This window comes from Corvus brachyrhynchos, unplaced genomic scaffold (assembly GCF_000691975.1).
Source record: "Corvus brachyrhynchos isolate BGI_N302 unplaced genomic scaffold, ASM69197v1 scaffold69, whole genome shotgun sequence".
In the NCBI taxonomy this organism is placed as follows: Eukaryota; Metazoa; Chordata; class Aves; order Passeriformes; family Corvidae; genus Corvus; species Corvus brachyrhynchos.
The window spans coordinates 168,730-187,547 of record NW_008240228.1 but is presented as its reverse complement, the minus strand read 5'-3'; the positions used below and the strand labels follow the sequence as shown (position 1 = coordinate 187,547).

The 18,818-nt window shown below is 37.5% G+C and overlaps 1 protein-coding gene across 13 annotated transcripts in view; it reads right to left on the bottom strand.

Annotated features, from left to right (window-relative positions):
- KIF16B (kinesin family member 16B) overlaps positions 1-18,818 on the bottom strand; it is a 168,372-nt gene that overhangs the window by 92,363 nt on the left and 57,191 nt on the right. For all 13 annotated transcript variants that reach the window (XR_001865537.1, XR_001865538.1, XR_001865540.1 and 10 more), the window contains exons 13-15: positions 6,633-6,752; positions 6,031-6,082; positions 4,701-4,838 (exon numbers count right to left, since the gene is read on the bottom strand). Coding sequence is in view for 9 of the 13 variants with exons in the window: in XM_017745298.1 (XP_017600787.1) it covers positions 4,701-4,838; positions 6,031-6,082; positions 6,633-6,752 (310 nt within the window). In the remaining 4 variants the exon portion in view is untranslated. The remainder of the gene's footprint in view (positions 1-4,700; positions 4,839-6,030; positions 6,083-6,632; positions 6,753-18,818) is intronic.

The window sequence follows — 18,818 nt, the reverse complement described above, 5'->3', positions numbered from 1 at the left end:
GGGTGGTTGTGCCTTCTCTCAGAGTATATATTTCTAAATTTGGCCAAACCGGAACAACCATGCATGATCCCTTGCTTAGTGCAACTTATTCAACATGTGATCAAGGGGATGCAGGCAGTAGCCATGCCTACTGATCCAGAAATGGCTACAAAAGGGACAGAATATGATGTCACTGCAAGTAACTGCAAAACAAAATGCAAAACAAAACAAAAAAAAGACCCAAGAACAGAAAAGTAAGTCAATGATAACTAAAATTTGTAAAGACAATTATTGAGAAACTAAAAGAGGAGGGATTGAAAGGAATGAGAGAGATTTGTCTTTACAAACAAACTGTGGGTTTGCTGATAGGTAAAGATAGATACTGAGAGATAAAGAAGCAATGGAAAGAACCATAAATTCCATAGGAAAAGAAAAAGGCGGGGGGAGGTATACATTAGAAGGGGGTCTGTATTAAGCATTTCAGGAAGTCTGTACCTCTCAAGTACCTCAGTCAATGGGGAAAGAGAGGTAAATGAAGTCGGGAAATTAGGATAAAAAGGGGGCTGCGTCCTCTAACAATTTGAGAGACCCCTGGAGAATGCCTCATGGCCTCTGCCTTTATTTGAATACAGTAACAGGACTCCTCTGTCTCCTTTTTGGACATAAACCGCTGGTGTTCATGGATTAATTTTCCCAACATTAGGAATATCAACTCAAATTAGGTTATCCAGTCTTAGCAAATAAATGGCAAAAAGCACTACAGGCACTTCTTGCTGTCTACACAACAGCTCAATTTCGGATCACATTTGCAGTTTACCTCAGTCTAATCTCAAAAATAGATTTCATAAATCTCTATGAAATTCCTTCAGTCACTTTCAAGTGAAGATAAAAATAATTAATTCTAAACATTTGTGGCCACTTCACTAGGTGGAAGCAACTTAAATAAACTAATTAAATTTTCAGAATTAATAGTTATAGATGTGTGTCCCTAACTTCATAAATTTCAAGGAAGACAGGAGAGAGAAACTTAACAGGAAGCACATGAGAGTTCATCCTAAATGATGGGTCATTTGAATAACTCCTAGGTTTCTGTTTTAAGTACATTAAGGTTGACCGTTTGGCCCAAAACCCCAAAAACTTGTTCTAAGGTGAGGATATATTTAAGGTAAATGACAAACTTTAATTGTGAATATAACTCAGTTACCTTTAGAAATCCTTCCATATGTTCTTATGAGTAAAAAAATATTGTTAATTCAGTTACATTAACAAAAACACCACATTAGACAGAATTTGCAAATGATGGAAGAAATCCATAGAAGGAAGTGGCAATTAATTACCATGCCTCTTATTTTTTTTAAACTCCATGATGGTCTAAAATTTTAACACATTGTCAAATGAACAGCTATTAATGATGAACGGAAACATTTAAATGTATCAGCAGTTAATCAGTGTTACCTAAAAGCAGGTATTTAAAGACACTGGCTCTTCATGCTGTGAGACTAAATGCTAACACAGCTGGGATAAATGGATTGCACATGAGTCCTTAAACTACTGATTTCATCAGTTGTGCACACCTAATGTCACAGTTGCTACCTTCCTCTCAGACTCAGTCTCCTTGCACACACGAAAGGTCAGCTTATGCAGCTGTTTTTTACAATTTAGCAACCCTAGACAACCCTTTCTCCTTTGAGTTGCAAATTTGTGTCTAAAAAATTTTGTGAGGGAAAAAAGTCATGTTTCCACTTTAAGAAGCACAAAAATCAAGTTGTAATATTGAATCAGGGGGATGGGTAAGCAGAGGTTAAAGAATTCATTAGAGGTTACTAAGAATTCATTTGTTAGAAGCAATGCATACCACTTGCCCAACACTTACTGTGCCCACCAAAGCAGGATGAGAAGATATGAGATTATTGATAAAGGGAAGGAATCTTGACCAAAGATCCTGTTTTTAACCTACAACTAACTCAAACCAGTCTTGAACTTTGGACTTAGCTCAGGGGCTTAAAGAGCATGCGCAGGGAGGAAAGGTGAAAAGTTCAGGATGAGGAAGACTCCTTACTTCATCTGAGGAAGACTCTTATTTCATCTCAGAGACCTCTGCCCATGACCACCAGACAACACTGCGCAAGCGCAACGTGGATGTAAATTACTTCTGGGCTCATTGTAATACAAAGCGAGGCTAGGAGAGGCTAGGCGATGAATATGTATAGGTGTATTGGGAAACTCAATGAATATGGAACTTATAACCCTATATATACCAAGCTGAATGCAGCTATCGGCACGCATGACTTTGGAGGAATTATCCCCCATGCATCCCAGTGCTGGAATAAACATACCTACTTTACTACTTATTCTAGTAGTGGAGTCTTTCCCACTCATCAATATGCATCTGAAAGAGGGATATAGCATCCAAACTCCTACTTTCTTCTGAGGCACACTGAACATTTTCTGCTTTCAAAATGCAGCAGGATAAAATAAAGATGATTCATCACAACTCAATTTTTATTGTTTACAGTGTTATTTGCTATTAATGTCAATGTTGTTAATAATTTATGCATGAGATTTACTCAAACCTAAGACCAAAGGGGCTGGGCTTTTTTCTTTTCCACCCCTATCTGCAATAGAAACAAGCACATATGCCTCTCATTTTGCATGAAGAAATAGGCACTCTAACAAAAAATGCCAATGTCACCTCTCTACACCAAAACTCCTCGATTTCTGCAGGCAGCCTTTAGAAGCATTTGATGGATTTCAGAAAGGATGCAAGACTCCCCTTCTTTAACACTGCATTCTTCCTTTGTTAGGCTAAGTTTACTTCCCTGAAAAGAAGCTCTCAGAGTAAAGTGAGATGGTTTTTCAGCAGCTGAGCTGTGTCACAGCCTCACTCCTAAACAGGTCTTTTTCAGCTCCTTGCTAAATGGGAAGATATTCTAGGTGCTCCTGGAAGATAAAACATCATGAAGCTCTGCTGCAGCACTCACCAGCTCACTTGGCACTCAGTCCTTTCCAGGCCAACACCATATATCTTTGTTCCCAGCTGTCCTGGGTGCTTTTTAATTTCCAGATTTTAAAGCTTTTATATTAAAATTGTAATTCTCTCAACTTCCTCCCTAAGGGTTAGCCTCTCCCTTCTTGTCATTTCCTAAAACTAAAGCAAACAGATTCTCCAGCTCAATCTCCTGCTGTACAAAAGCATTTGGCGATAGTATTAAGTAGGAACAAGCTGAAACTTGGGGAGAGGGACAGGGGTGCCTCTGACATTATTTTAGTCCTGTAGAGATCTACACTCTTTATCTTAACATTACAGCAATCTGGCATGGAGTTTGCTTTGTGTAAAAATGAACAGAATCAAAGGGTAACTATCAAACCATAACCAAGATTATTGAAGTTGTTTGTGTTCAGGCTTTTTTCTTTTTTTGATTTCTTTCTCTTAGGGAATTTTCTCCCATTTTGTTGTTAAGAAACAATAACGACTGGTACTTAAGAGAGACTAAAGAAGTGGCCACAGCTCAGGGGAAGAGGGCACCTGGCTGCACTTCTCTTATCTGAGGGTTTCTCTTGGAAGGGCAGAGATACCAGGAGAACTGGGCTGGGGAAAAGGGGGCTGGGCACATCTCCTAGCTCTTGGTTTCAGAGGAGAACGGTAGAGCTGCTGCTTGTGGGGGGAATTCGCTGCAGCTGCCAGAGCCCAGCCCTGCCCTATTTCTCCTGCCATGGCTGAGCCTTTGCTCATGAGAGCAGCCATTGAACTGGGATCTTACTGGCACCCTGCCTCACTGGAAAAGGACCCTTGCCATCTGTTTGGGTGCCTCAGGGGAAAAGACTGGGACCCCAACCCCCTCCCAGAGGGCACATGTCCCTGGCTGTGTGCGGCAGCTGCTGCGGAGGAGCTCAGCTGCCACTGCCCAGCTCCGCTGCTTTCTGCCGCTGCCCTGGGCTTTTTCACTGCACTCTAACCCACACCCTCTGCCTGCCGGGACACCCTGTGACCCCTGCTACAGCTGCAGAGTTTCTGCTACCTCTTGCTTGCCACCCCAGGTGAGCCCACCCTGCCATTCCAGTCCCTTCTCTGAGGTTCCTGCTGCAGCCCATTTTTGCCGTCCAGCCTGCCCGCCATCACCATGTGAGAGAGACACAACTGAATTCGTGACACAGCGCCCCCTGCAGGCGCAGGGGAATCATCACACCCACCCTGCCCAGCCAGGAGCCACCAGCGCCCCTGCCGGCTGTGAGTGGAACTGCACCGAAGGGGAAACCACCTGCAGCCAAGAAGGCTGTCACTGGGTTTCCAGTTTTGTTTGTTGTTGCTGCCGGTGTTGTTGTTCGTTTGCCTTGTTATCCCTACATGGTAAAGAATTGTTATTCTCTTTCCCATATCTTTGCCTGAAAGCCCCTTAATTTCAGTTTATAATAATTCCGAGAGAAAGGAGTCATATTCTCCATTCCAAGGGAGGTTCCCACCCTAGGCAGACACCTGTCTTTCAAACCAATACAGAAGTGGTTGAAATTAATAAAGAATTGTCTTTTCACCACATGGCAATTCTTTGACAATAAAAACACCATGGGGTTTTCCTGGTGGTTTTGGATTGTAGTTGAGAAGACATGAAATTAAAACTAATTAAACAGTAACCCCTTTATATACACATAAATATTTTTCAGTGCGGTTGCCAGGAAGAAGCGAAGAGGCTGTGCCTGAAAAATGACATTAAGCTAGGTAATACCTTGGTTGAGGTGTGTGGGTTCTGTAATCTGAATACCATTCACAGAACACTGCGCTCCATTCAGTGGTATGAGGTTCACAGTTCCATTGAGATTCTCAAAGACGCAATGCTCACTTTCCAGATCAAGGCCATGAAGAACTAAACACAAAGAAGTAAGATAACATAATTAGACTCCTCACAACCACTAAGATTAACATGCTAATAATAATTTATTAAGACACATTGCACTACATATCTGAGAGTATATTTTCTCTTTATTCTGGACAATGTTTTCTTCCTTCCTTTATCACGTCCTGCATGCCTTAAATATTTACTGTTTTATTCTAGTGGAAAGTAGTGTGCTGGGTTGGTTTTGCATTTTTTTTGTGTAATGCTCTTTATTCCTGTGCTTTGATACGTGATTAGCAAATGCTCCTTTCTTTCCAATAAAAAACAGAAAAGTATAATTCACATATTTGTAGAGAGAGATTCTTTGACCAGTTTTACCAGGAAATAATGAAAACTTGTAGACCTTAAGGCAAACATGCTTAAATCTGAAAAGACAGGATATAATATGCCATTGTAGACAAAAGGAAGCCTAAAGTTCTTACATCCTGTGACATTCAGGGCTTCTATCAATCAATTATGCTACTTTCTATTTTTTCTTCCAATAATGTATGATTATATCTATTGCTTAATAATCCAAAGCATCAAGTTTGGTAGTTTCATGGAATTTATTATAATAAATTAAATCCAGACAACTTTTGAACCATGAAAATACACCAAACTAAGTTATTTGACTCTCAGATTCTCACCCAAGAATTAAAGGATGCAGTTTACTTAATGAACTGCCTTCCAGGAACTTATGTAAAACTTATGTGATAGGACAGTCGAGATCTAGCAGTTAGTTGCTTTGGTAAGAAATCAATAGGAAAATCCGTAGATTTCTACCAACATTCAGAATTTTTTTAAACTCAAATCTGAAGTCCCAAGACTATCTTAGATATAACAGTATAACAATGCTGTCATTATACAAAAGTTAAGAGAATGATTTTACAGTAACTGTGACAGGTGCTATATGAAAAAGAATAGTATTTTTACAGGTGCTATTTCAAGAGAAGCAAAAAATAAATTAGTAACGAGTATACGAATATAATTAAAGCCCACAAGCTATGCTAGAAGTCATGCTCTTTAAGGTGAACTCCATGCAATTCAACTTTCAGATTTTCCAAAAACTAAAATACACAAAACACAGAACAACTAACTGAAAAGGGGAAAAAACCATATGAAGCTTAGTTCATATATTAGGATACTGGAAGAAGAAAGAATATAAAAATGCCAAATTCCATACCAATATCCTGTTCTGTCATAGCATCTTCTCTGCCAACATATGTTTGGCCCTCCTAATTAAGAGAGAAACACACATTATTTCCAGTTGGAATCTCGTTATCTTCCCCACAATAATATAATTCATCCTTCCACTCTCTCAGGGTAACCTGAACGAAATATGTATTTAAATATACATGAAAAAAAGGAATCACACAGCATTTTCAGAATGCTTTCACAGTCTTTATTCCGCAGTATTATCAGCAAATTCAAGTTTCAACTGTCCAGTGCAGAACCACCTTTGCAGTTTTGAGACAGTCTAGATTTGGATTTTAAAGGTCAAGCTTTATAATTACATGAATGACAAACCAATACACAGATAAAAATATGAAACACCTACCTCTGGTTAACCAGTTGATTCTCAGGATAAACCTAAACAGATATTTTAATTTCATCACTTGCAACCTCTTAAGAGCTTTTCTTGCAGCAGCAGAGCAGCATAAAGAGCTTTTCTTACCATAGGAATGTAATGAGCACTATATATAGATAGCAAATTAATACTATAATTTTTCTACTGAAAAAATCATAAGGCATATAAAGGCTATGGAAACACAGATGTGTATTTACCTTCAAGTGGTACAAGATGATACCAGTACTGAGAAGATCATCATCAATGCCAATGAGATGAGGCAGTTCAGAATCTAACACAACACCTATCCCTTCTTTCCTCAGAGCCAAGGTTTGCTCCTAAAAAGGACAAAAGTCTATTTATTAGGATGTGCAAGAAATATCCCTCTTCCTTCTCTTTCTAAACTACATTTAATGTAACTTCTTCTCTGTAGTATCACACCAAAGAAAGAGCAATTTTTTAGAATTTTTTGATTTTACATTTTAAACCTGACCTCTACTTCTGTTAAGCATTCCAACATTGCTGTTGAGGAAATCTGTGAAGGTGTTATTTGAAGGAAACCAGACAAACAGCTGAATTATACCAGATAAGGAACATCAATCAAGAGCGTAACAAAGCAACATTGTCTAAAAGCAAGCTATGTGCCACCTTTCATAATGGTAAGGAGAATTTCAAACTCCTCAGCATTCAGTACAGCTAAAGAACGGAACAGAACATTGAAACTCTTCAGCAGTCCTTTAAATAAGCTGAACCTTGCACAATAAAAACCCCTGACACCTGAGAATTCAGTAAACCTAAGCAGTTAAAATAACATGCAATGTAAGAGAAGCACTGCCAGTAGTAAATAAACATAAGAAATATTCACAGCACATCACTTCAATTCTCCAAAATTCCTTTGGGCCACATTGTACAGCCATCCATAGGTTGAAGCATCATACAGCAGGACTGCAAGTAGGAGATTTCAACCTTGGATAAAGTATTGTATGACGTAGTACACAACAGTCTATGCAATAAATAAAAAATTAATTATAGCTTTGAAGTAAGTTTTTGTCTTTAAGAAGTTTAACTTTCAAGTTGAAACAGAATCCTATTGGCTCCCAGGCCTGGAAGATAACAACAGTAGAGACCATGAATGTGCACACAGAAACACACCATTTTTCAAGACAAATGTGTTTTTCTGTGTAAAAGAACTAAGCCCTGACAATGCATGAAGCACAGGCAATGTCAGCAGATATTCCATCTGTGTATTACAAGGAGCACACTTTTCTCCGGGTGCTAGTAAAACAGGAAAATAAGTTTTCTGACAGCTGCATGACTACTCCTTTTCCAAGTCATCAAATGCCTTCTCCAGAGCCAAAAAGACACTACATTGTTTGAAAGAAAAAACAACAGATAGATTGTTATATGCATTTTCCCAAGTACAGCAATCTGCAAGTCTACAGGAAGAAAGCAGATGTAAAACCTCATTTCCCTACAGACAAAAAAGGTCAATACTGATACTGTCTAAAAAATTCCAAGTATGGATATATCTGGAAAAGGTAAGATGATAATACAACATATAAAACTCTGCAAAACAAAACTGGGAAATGTTACTCTGGTCAAGGATGAATGAAAAAGTTCTCCAGCATTCAGAAATAAAAAAAATAAGCTGTGATTCATGTGCAGGTCGGACATTCAAAATGCGCCCAGATATTCCTTGATATTATAAAAGAGTCGCATCATAAATCTAAAAAATACAGCTTAATTAATTGTTCAGGAGAAAAAGTAATTTCAGTCAAAAATACCTATCACATATTAGATATTTATTGACTAGCATCTAAAGTTATACATAATTTATAATGTTCCCATATGACAAGGATGAAGACAAGACTCTGAGGACCGGTGACTGGTTACTGGCCCAATGGAATTGATAAAATATTAAGAGCTGAATATTTTTTCCCCAGCACAACAAAGCATGTTTGCTTTTTGCCAACGTCCCTGACAGAGGAAAAAATAAACATGCCAGGAGACAAAGAAATTATCACTGGGTGAGAAATAGCTCACAAATAATTAAGAATAAAGAAACAATATGATTCTTTACTTTCCAGTCTTTTAATATTCAACACCTTTTTACTATAATCAGAAATAAATCATGCATAATTGTGATTTAAAACAGATAGCTTGGCTTTTTATTCAGATCTAAAATTAAAGAACAAAAAATAAATTGAGTTTCTAAAGTCATACTTTGTAAACAACTGCCATTCACGCACAGAATGCATCCTTTTAATGGAAATTTTAAAAGAAATGCAGCAGACAGTAGCTGTGATTAACTATGATATCTTTTAGTTTAATATAGGTTGTAAATTAGCTTTTATCTTCAGATACAATTTACTAAAAAAACACTGAATCTTAATTAGATACCTGGAGTAACTCCTAAACTTTAATCGCGTGGCTTAAAAATTCAAAAGCTTCTGCAAGGATGCTTCCAAATGCCAAACAGTGCACTTTTGCCCCAAAATAAAATCACAGAAACATCACCAATAATAGATCTTTATTACTCTGTTCTCTAACAGTGAGAAAAAGAAAAGAAAAAGGCCCAAAAGAAGTAGTCAAATTGCCCCTCTTTCATCCTCAACAGCATAGGAAGGATATCTCTGAAGAGGGACAGACCTCTTTTGAAATAAATTGAAGGTCTGTAAGATATTACAAGGCAGAGAAATTATTAGATTTAATCCACTATTTGATTTACTTTCATTTGTGCTACATGATTTTAAGAAGTGGTGAATCCGTAAGTCAAATGACAAGAGCATGAAAGGTTGCTGTCCCTATTGAAAATTACTAAGTCAGAAAATTTATGAAAATCTCAAGGTGCAGTTGAAGAAAACTGAATGTACCCACATGCTTCTTAGCTTGAATTATCCTTGAACAGAAAAGCGTACACATACTCCCTCAGTATTTAGGATGTGTTCACAAGCTGTGGACAATAAAGCAAGCCAAGTATTATCCACAAAGGAGCACTTCAGTTGATCTAAGTGGCTACTGCGCTGGGAGCAAAAAAAGGTTTTCTTCTTTGGGAGCTGCTAGACCAAAGGGACTCACTTGAAGAGTAGAAACTCAGAAAATAATTCTGAGTCAGTATACAAAAAACTACTTATTTAAGTGAAAGTTAAAATAAAGAGATTTTATTGTATATTTAAATTGTCTCTTTGAATTCAGCTCTGACTCAGCTGTCAGAAATATCCTGATACAGTAAATTCATTTACATTTATATAGAGAGATATAAAAGCGCTTGTGAAATCTCATTTCTTCTGTGCTGATATATTAAGTTTACTGTATTAACTGATACAGTGGCACTTCTAAACTGAGATATGATCTGGTAGCTTTAAGAACAAATCTTTGACTAAAGTACTCACTTGAGCTGAAAAATTCATCATCATCATATACAACTACCCATTATAAAGACGACCACTGTGACACACAGGATGTCTTTAAATGCACACACAAAAATAGAGCCACACAGCTTTTCTTTTTTTGGCCAACAAGATACTGAATTAAATTAAAAAGAAAGTAGGTCCAAAAGACATTTCTAACATTCCTTGACCAATCTACTAGTGGAGGGAAACATTATTCTGCTATTGTCCCAGCACATATTAAAGATTATATGTAATTAGTGCACTGCAATGAACAGAACCTCTCAGGGGAGTTCAATTTTTGTCATGCTTTCCAATCCAAAAATACAATTCTTTTATTTAAATATTGAACAGATAGCTGCTGGCACACAGTCCTAAGAATACACGGTGCAGGTCACTTTCAGTAAAACATGACAATTTACTTAGCTAGCATGATGTTCAGATTTCTACATTTAAATTATGCAAAAAAAAGTGTAATACCAAATTTAAATACTATGTGCAAAAATGTGCAATAGCAAAAGTCTTTGCATTAATATTTAACCAGACTATATATGAGAAAATTCTTATGCCAACAGGTACTTTGAGTGCATTTGATTTTATTGAAAATATGCTATTATATCCTGAGTTCACAAAAAGGTCTGACTATGCTCAATGGCCCCAGACTAACATTAAGTCATCTATAAAATGCATAAATGTAAACTGCGCACAAGGGAAGTTCTTAATTCTTAATTGGTTTTCCTCCAGTTATATATTCAGCACACTTTGCATTTCCTTTAAATCACTGGAAACAAATGTTTCATACCTAGAGAAAAAAATATTGCACAGTGTTCAGAATTCAAATGCTCCCAAAAAAGCTGATTTCCAAACCCAGCAAATACATGGCATTAAAGAGACTATGTAAATAGAGAGAGGAAATATGCATGAAACAGCCTCAGCTGGTCATGCCATAATCAGCATGGGTGAAAATCCAAAACTTCTCTCACTGAAGTCAGAAACTTACATATTCTCCATCACGGGACTGCAGAAGATTAGGTGACTTAAAAGCACAGTTCCGTTGCAGTAGTTCTGGACAAACACAGGAAGCTGAGGGCTGTACTACTGGATTACAGCAAAGAATACATGGCAATATAGGCAGACCCACTTCACACCTAGTTCATACATGTGTGCGCTAAGAGGGCTACACTGTTTGAGTTTCCAGAGTTAACCCTTCCAAGAAAAGAGAAAATGAGACAAAAGTGCAGGGCAGGACTATGATGAATGTGCAAAAACCCCAAGGGGGGAAATTCCCAAACAAGCAGTGGCACCTTGATGCTTCTTATATGAGGAAGTAGAAAAGAAAATTGATCATCAGGAGTTCAAAACCAAAAGGAATCCCTTGTTGTTAAATACAAGGACACTGTGGACACCAGTAATTTACATGGCTGCAAAAAATTGCCTGGAAAAAAAAGGTGAGAAAAGGAAAAGAGGTACTTGTGGACAAAGGCACAGGGTACCCATTGCCTGGGGTTCCCTAACTTCAACAATCACAGACATGGAAAGCATGGGAAGTTTTCTGGACAAGGATTGCTATCCACTTGCCCTGTTTTATACTCCAAAATTGAGTACAGCTGAATAAACCATAACTCACCTATGTGGAGCTTATTCCCATCATTCAGGTGGTACAGTCCTAATGTAGGCTTTGAATGGATTAAAAATAGTAGGAATATAAGAGGAATATACTGCAGACAGACCTCTGTTTCTGTTTACAGAATTTCAGATAAATTATCTGAATTCTAGATACAATTCTTCTCAAAGTGCTACATAAACAGATTGACAACTCCTTTGAATTTTCAACTGCATTGCATGATAATTATTATATTTATAAAGATGACAGGCAGCTACTGAAGTTGCATTCCCAGTATTAAGAAGCAAGTGTAGCAAAAAATTAGTGAAGCTGCCAGTAAGCCCCACAAAACACAAGAAAGCTGATTTGATTAGTTCTGTAATGAAAGAAAAACTTGAGGAATTTTACCTCTGCTTGAAATGTCAGCAACATTTCTCCCACCTAAGAAGAAACAACTGAAAAGTGACCTCCTGTGTCACAAGTGCTGTGCCCAAACACCGTAACAAGTAATTTTATAGATTACACTCAGGCTCTCATCCATTGTATGATGTAAAATTATTTCAAATATTTGGTCTGAACTTGGTAATAGCCAGTTTACATTCATGCACTTTGCATCACTACTGACATTCAGCTGAAATAATAATTTTCCTTCTCCAGCCTTTATTCATTGATACTGGCAGCAGTGGTATCTATTCTCCTTAGTGTGGTTATACTAGGTCAAACTCAAAGCATTTCCCCCCAGGAGATGACCAGGCTCACCATATCCCAGAGTTTAGGACATCCTTTCTCAAGGTCTTCTTCCTTGACAACTTCCAGTGTTCACAGTGTGTATACAATTTTGCCAGCACCTACTTCCACTCACTACACACAATATCTATCTGATCCTTCCAGATTCATGTGTCTTTTATGCAGACATACTATCTCGTAACAGTAAAGTCTCATGCCTTCCTCCTCCTCTTCCACTGTGTATTAACACCTTTGCATTGCAAACTATTTACCATCAACCACCCTTCTGTCATCCTTAGACTCACTCAATCCTCTGTCAGACGCTCTGCTAGACAAATTAGCTTTAATATCAGCAAACTTCCCCAGTTAACACATTTAAAGAAACCATTAAACATGAATTAAGCCCAAAAATGTGCTCCAGGACCACCTCCCCAAAACCCCTACAACTACAAACTTAGGTCCCCTCCCAGTACCACTGCTTCCATCACATCCTCTGTATAAGCATTTTTATTGTATTTAAATCCTAATCTCCACACTACATAAATAAGGAAATAGTTTCCTATACGTTCCAGAGTCAAACGCTCCATCAACATCCACCAAGATGAGAACCAGTCCCACACTGTTTCTAGCGGTGATCACTGATGGACAGAACTAGATCCAGCACACACTGGGCAGACACACCAGGACCAGCCAGCTCAAGAAATAAATCACAGACTACAGATAACATGACAAATATTAATTATATAGGAAATGACTATTTAAAACCTAAGAAATTTATAGGAATTATGAATATGATTTTGAAAGACATGGCAGAAAGAAAGACACCATTTCAAAGAAGTATTCTCAAGAAAAGCATTCCTTTCAAATTAAATTTTCCTCACTAGTCCAGCAAATATAAGCCATTCAGAAGGCAGTATCAGTCAAGTTTTTGAGTCCTTCCACAGTTCACTTCAGCATAACAAATATAAGTCAGAATAACAGTTCTGAATTTAACATTTGCATTTAGCTTTAAATGTTTAGTTACACAAGGTAATATTTTAGCAAATTATTTTTCATTCATTTTATTTTGAGAACAGAGTTTATGATTACTCTTCTGGAAATTGATGAAGGTATAATCACCTTACCTTCTTTCCCAGACATTATGTGCTAGGTTTAACTAGGTCAGTTACAGAAAATAAAAGTTGCACTTACATGATACTTTTAATGCAAATTAAAGGCCTATTAAAAGGGCAGAAATCACAAAAAATATATTCAATTTGATCTCAAGGCAAACATTTGAGGATGTTACAAAAAGATAGGATAAAGTGCCCTTTAAAAACTATCAGTTTGATTTTGTTTACCCAAAGCATAAAATAATTGGTGTGTTAAGCTGGCACAAAAAGCATTAGCAGCTGGTTGTTCATCATAAAGTGACTAGGATTGTTGATACTATTCTTTTGTAAAGCAGGTAAACTCAGCTGAGGAAACGGAACTTTTCTTATCAAAACATCTTCCCTTAATTCTAATTCCAGTAAAATATATCTCATCTAAAATTATACTCCAATCCTACCATTAAAACTAAACAAAATTAGCATATAAAAATACAGCTATAAAAACTGTATAATTATACATAGTATACTGTCAATTGGCCTGAACTCTCTACATGGAAGCATTTCTAGTAAAATGATTGAAAGCCAGAAGATACACAGGAAATGTCCATGTCCTTTACTTACATGTAATGAAACTACAGTTCATTTCACAATTTTAATAATGAAATAAAAATGAACAAGTCATTCTAACTTGCAACAGGTCAATACAGTCATTAAACTCCTTTAAAGAACAACATAAGAGGACACCACATGCTTCAGCATACAAGGACCTCAATTTTAATTATGCACAATAATGAACCACATGTACAGATGCCAAACAAGATCACACCTACCTTTAAAAAGGTAGGTTGAAAAAGAAAATAAACACAAACTAAGGCAAAAACTCAAGATGAAAAGAGTATAAATCCAGAAATATAGTCAGAGGAAATAGGTACCATATGAATCACAGGGAAATGTCCTTTAAAAATAAACTAAATAAAAGCAACCTATACTGAGATATCTATAATCTGGCATCAGCCCCTAAGACCAAGGTCAAAAGAATTATCATATCTAACAAAAAACAAGAATACTGAAATCATATTTCATAGCTAAGACAGACATCCCAAATATAGACTGAAGGGTAAAGTTCCCATCACCTTTTTTGGTATGTTCAGCAAAAATTGAATGGAAAAATTCAGAAGGGAGGAATCTCTTGCACTGTACTATGTAATCCAGACTACGAGACATTATGGCATTCTTAGCAGATTGCCGTTTTCCCACATTTGAGTATTTTTAAATGTAGGGCCCATTGAGTCAATGAAAGTAAACCAGCGCAGCTTTGCCAACAACTAACAGAAAATAACGTTTCCTTGAAAGATGCAAACCTGCTGTACTTTTAGGGAAAAAATGCAAAGCAATCTACCCAACGCTCAAGAAGCAACCACTGACCATTGCATTTTGCTAACTGACGTGAACCTTAACTTGGATAGCTGTCACCTTTTTTGCATTCTGAGAAAAATGTTCAGGGAAATACTTTTTCTCAGCTAATATAAAACAATAAAAGAGGAAGTCATGTTCTCCAAAGGAGGTATGGCGTTTGTTATACTTACATACTGTAAGAAATGAGGCAAGTTCTTCTTCTTCAGTGGAAAAACTTTGTGTTATTTTTATAACTATACTGACATTTGAAAAAAGGAGTGTGCAAATGCTGTGTATTATGGCAGCCTTGTGTTTCACCTGAATACTCAGTGACTACTGAGAGGTACTACTGCACCTCAAAACTGTAGATCTACTGGAGGTGATTAATTCCACTATGTAAATGACCTCAAAATAAAGGATTAATGCACAGATATGGTGTAAAATAGAGCACTTTTCAATGACTTATAATGACTGGCAAGTGAATATCACCAGCCATAACAGATGGAGAGCAAATCCCCTCTTTCAATCCTAAACCTTTGAGGCATTCAGGACACCAAGTTTCGTATTTTCAGAAGTTAAGTAAGACCTCACAGTGGATCTAAATCTAACCATTTGAACAAAAAGCAGACTAGGCATTTGAAATATTCATTTAAATGCTTCATTATCATAAACTATCAGGAGCACATTAAAAATCTCTTTCAAAAATGCTGCCAACAAGGACTATGTGACACTGAAGTAACCTTGAATCTAACATGTACAATACATCCTTTCCTAATGAAAACAAGGTGACAGGTGTATTAAGACCAACAAGATCACTGGTAAACAAAAGCTACTTGTTGAAACCAGGACAAACTTTGATATTGCTTTACCAAAAGCAATCTATGAAATTAAACTTTTAAATATGTTATTTTAATAATAGAGAAAACTTTTAGATTTACTGCGTAAAGCAGCTTATAAACTTAGACAAAACTACAGAGATTTAAACATAAAACCAAATATAACCAAAATCTCTCCCAGACATATTCCAATTAAGAGTATTAATGACTGTCTTAAATTCAGCTAATCTATTTAGATCTTAAGAGACTAGCAACTTTAAAGGAAAATGGCCAAAAGAAAGTTCCTCAGGAGGAATCCCTCTCAAATTTCCCTGGGTTAGGGATACAGTAAGATACAATTTCCATTGGTTAATAGAATCTTAACCTTAAAATTCTCCTTTGCCTTTTTGTTATGTTCCCTATATGTGACTGCGTACTAGTTTGAAAACAAACTAGTGGGAGGCACCAAGTCAGAATAACAATTTAATGGGGAAATTAAAGAAAAGGAAAAAAAACCCTAAAAGACAACACTGTTTCAAACTGACAGAGTCAAGATATAACCTGAGTCCCTGTTAGGCAGAGTGGTGGTAGCAGTCTGGTAGAATGGTGGCTGCAGTCCACTGAAGCGGTGACCCTGTAGAAAAAAAGGGTCTGCTCTTCCTCAGAAGGTCCAGTGATGGCTGTGTAGCTCCTGTCCTCTGGAAATCCAGTGGAAAGGGTTGTCTCTGGTGTTCAGCGTCTCAGATTATATCCACAATGGGATGCCTGGTTCCTCCCCCTGGGTGGAGCATCTCACAATGGGGTAATGAGTCATGAGGCCAAGTGTTGATTAGGCTCATTAACAGAAGATAGTCCAGAGGGAATCATGAGGCAGGACAATGATGGGCCATTAACAGAAAGATAGTCTGGGGGGAGGAGGCAAGGAAACACTGCCCCACCTGATTTCAACAGCTCATGAAGATGGTAATAGAATACACTGCAACCCAGGACAGACTGTTACTCTGGAACCCATCAAGGTCAATCAGACCATGGACTCCTTCCTTCCACAAGTCCACGATGGATTTTACAGCCATCCCTCCACTGACCGAAACCAGAGAAAGAAATAGTAAGAGACAGCGAGGTGATCACGTAATTAAAGACTGTTAACAGAGGCAAACGGCAGGCAGACTACTGTAAATCAGCTGGGCATTTCAAACACCTACATTTCAGCTGCTCAAAAGCAGGACTTCATACTTACCACATTATCGGTTGCACTTCTCAGTGGAAAAAGCCTTCCTTGCAAAGTTGGGGTATGCAAGCAAAAAGACAAACAGATCTGTGCTTTCTTATAAGGGCCAATTAACAACTCAAATGAACACCAGAAAATTGAAACTATATGCTCCTCGTTTTTCACACAGATAATTTTTGGTTATGTGATAGTCTGCCTGAGTATAAAATTTACTGTTTTCCCCAAAATTTTGAGTATCCCTGCAGCACATAATTAGTAAATTAACAAATGCTGCAGATCAATTAGCATATCAATATTTCGAAGTCTAGTTTTCTGAGTTCTCATCAAAAAGCTGTCACCCACAGAAGCTGCAGAAGCACAAATGACAGGCAGATCCCACTGGGGAAAAAATAAACAGACCACACACACAAAACACAAACAAGCAAAGAACCAAAAAAAAGCAAACAACCCAGACAACTATGGACATGCCATTCCTTCATGCAAAACATAATGCACAATCGGAAATCCTGATCAGGTTTTTTTAAGTTTCTGGATAGCTTATCTTGTTCCTTATAGCAATCAAACTTTGTATGATGCCTGGAAGATGGGATTTTGGATTGTTTCCCTTGACCGGAAATTCTGTTTGAAAACAAACATCTCCACATTCAACAGGAAAAAAACCAAGACAGACAAATTATCGTTTTTAGGAAGATTCAAATATGTTCTTTTCATGAGTCACGTCAGCAGCTTTTTTGCCCAATCTTGTAGAATCATAGAAGCATTCGGGTTGAAAGGGACCTTCATAGGACACCAACTAGAACAGAGCCTCATCCATCACCTTGTCAAACCCTTGTGCTTGACCACGCCCTTATCCAGTCAAAAGTGTAAGTCTGATACTGTAGCCTGAGCTCAGGAATGCAAATGAAGGAGGATGCTATGAAGCTTCCAAGAGCAGGTAAGAAACCAATTTCACTCCTTATAGCATCAAACTGCTTCTTCAGATAATTAAAGGTCTGAGCACCTTTGGATTGCTACAAAGAAGTTGAAACTGTTACATTTTGAAATATAACCTATCTCAGATTCGTTTCCTTATGCTCTGTGAACACAGCAACAAAATAAGAACAAGGGGCAATGAACAACAGTTTAAAACAAAAATAAACTTGCAACCTTTGACAATCAAGGGTTTAGAGCAGCGTCTGTACCGGAAGATACTTTTTAACAGACATATACCATAGAGAAAATCTGGTAATTTAATTCAGCAAGTTTTTCCAAATGTTACAAATAGGACTTTGAAAGAAATTAAACGTGAATATTTAACAAAAAGTTCTACAGAAGTTGACATTTTGAAGATGATTAAGTTTTTGTCTAGTCCATTGTGGATTAATTAGTCTTAACTATGTTTTCTGTATTTACATAAGGGCAAAAACTCCAGATGTAGAAATGCTGATATTCATGGGTGAACTATTACTAGGCCAGAAGCTGCCTGAAACTACAAGTCTTTTGCTGAAAAAGTTCCTGCAAAACAATGAGACTTCTTTCACAGAGAAAGAAGTTGTGCTTGGGAAAAGCAAAAAATAAGTGCCCTATAGAATTCTGTCTAAACCCTGTGTTTTTACGATATTCATACAGCCAAAGCCACTTCAAAACAAATGGGAATTAGACACCTAAAATATCCTCAAGCACTGATACTTCAGTACCTAAAATAGGGATAACCTGAAACACTAGCACATTACCCTCCAACAAATAAAACTGAATCTGCACTCTCTTTAACAAGACTCTTATTGGATGAGTCAATCACTGCTGACAAGGTATTTTTATGTCCTTCTGGGAAGATTGTAGTGGAAACAGAAGGATATTAAGTTACATTAGATTGTAGGGGTTCAGTATTGTCTGTACTAGGTCTCAGTAACATTTTCATACTCAGAGGGAAAAACACATGTCATGGGTTAGCAAGCATAGTCCCGGAAGTGATATTCTTGCAACGGGGTGCTTACAGCTTCCTCTGTGACCTGACAGGACCTATCAGATGGCCAGTTTGAATATGGACAATTCTTTAAGCCACTTAAAGTTCTAACCGCCTCCGTGATGCACACTTAAGAATAGGAAACTCTGAGGCAGAGTCTCTCTCTCTCGTTTCCGGTGCTGGGACAGGTGGCTGCGGGCCCCGTGTGCGGGCCA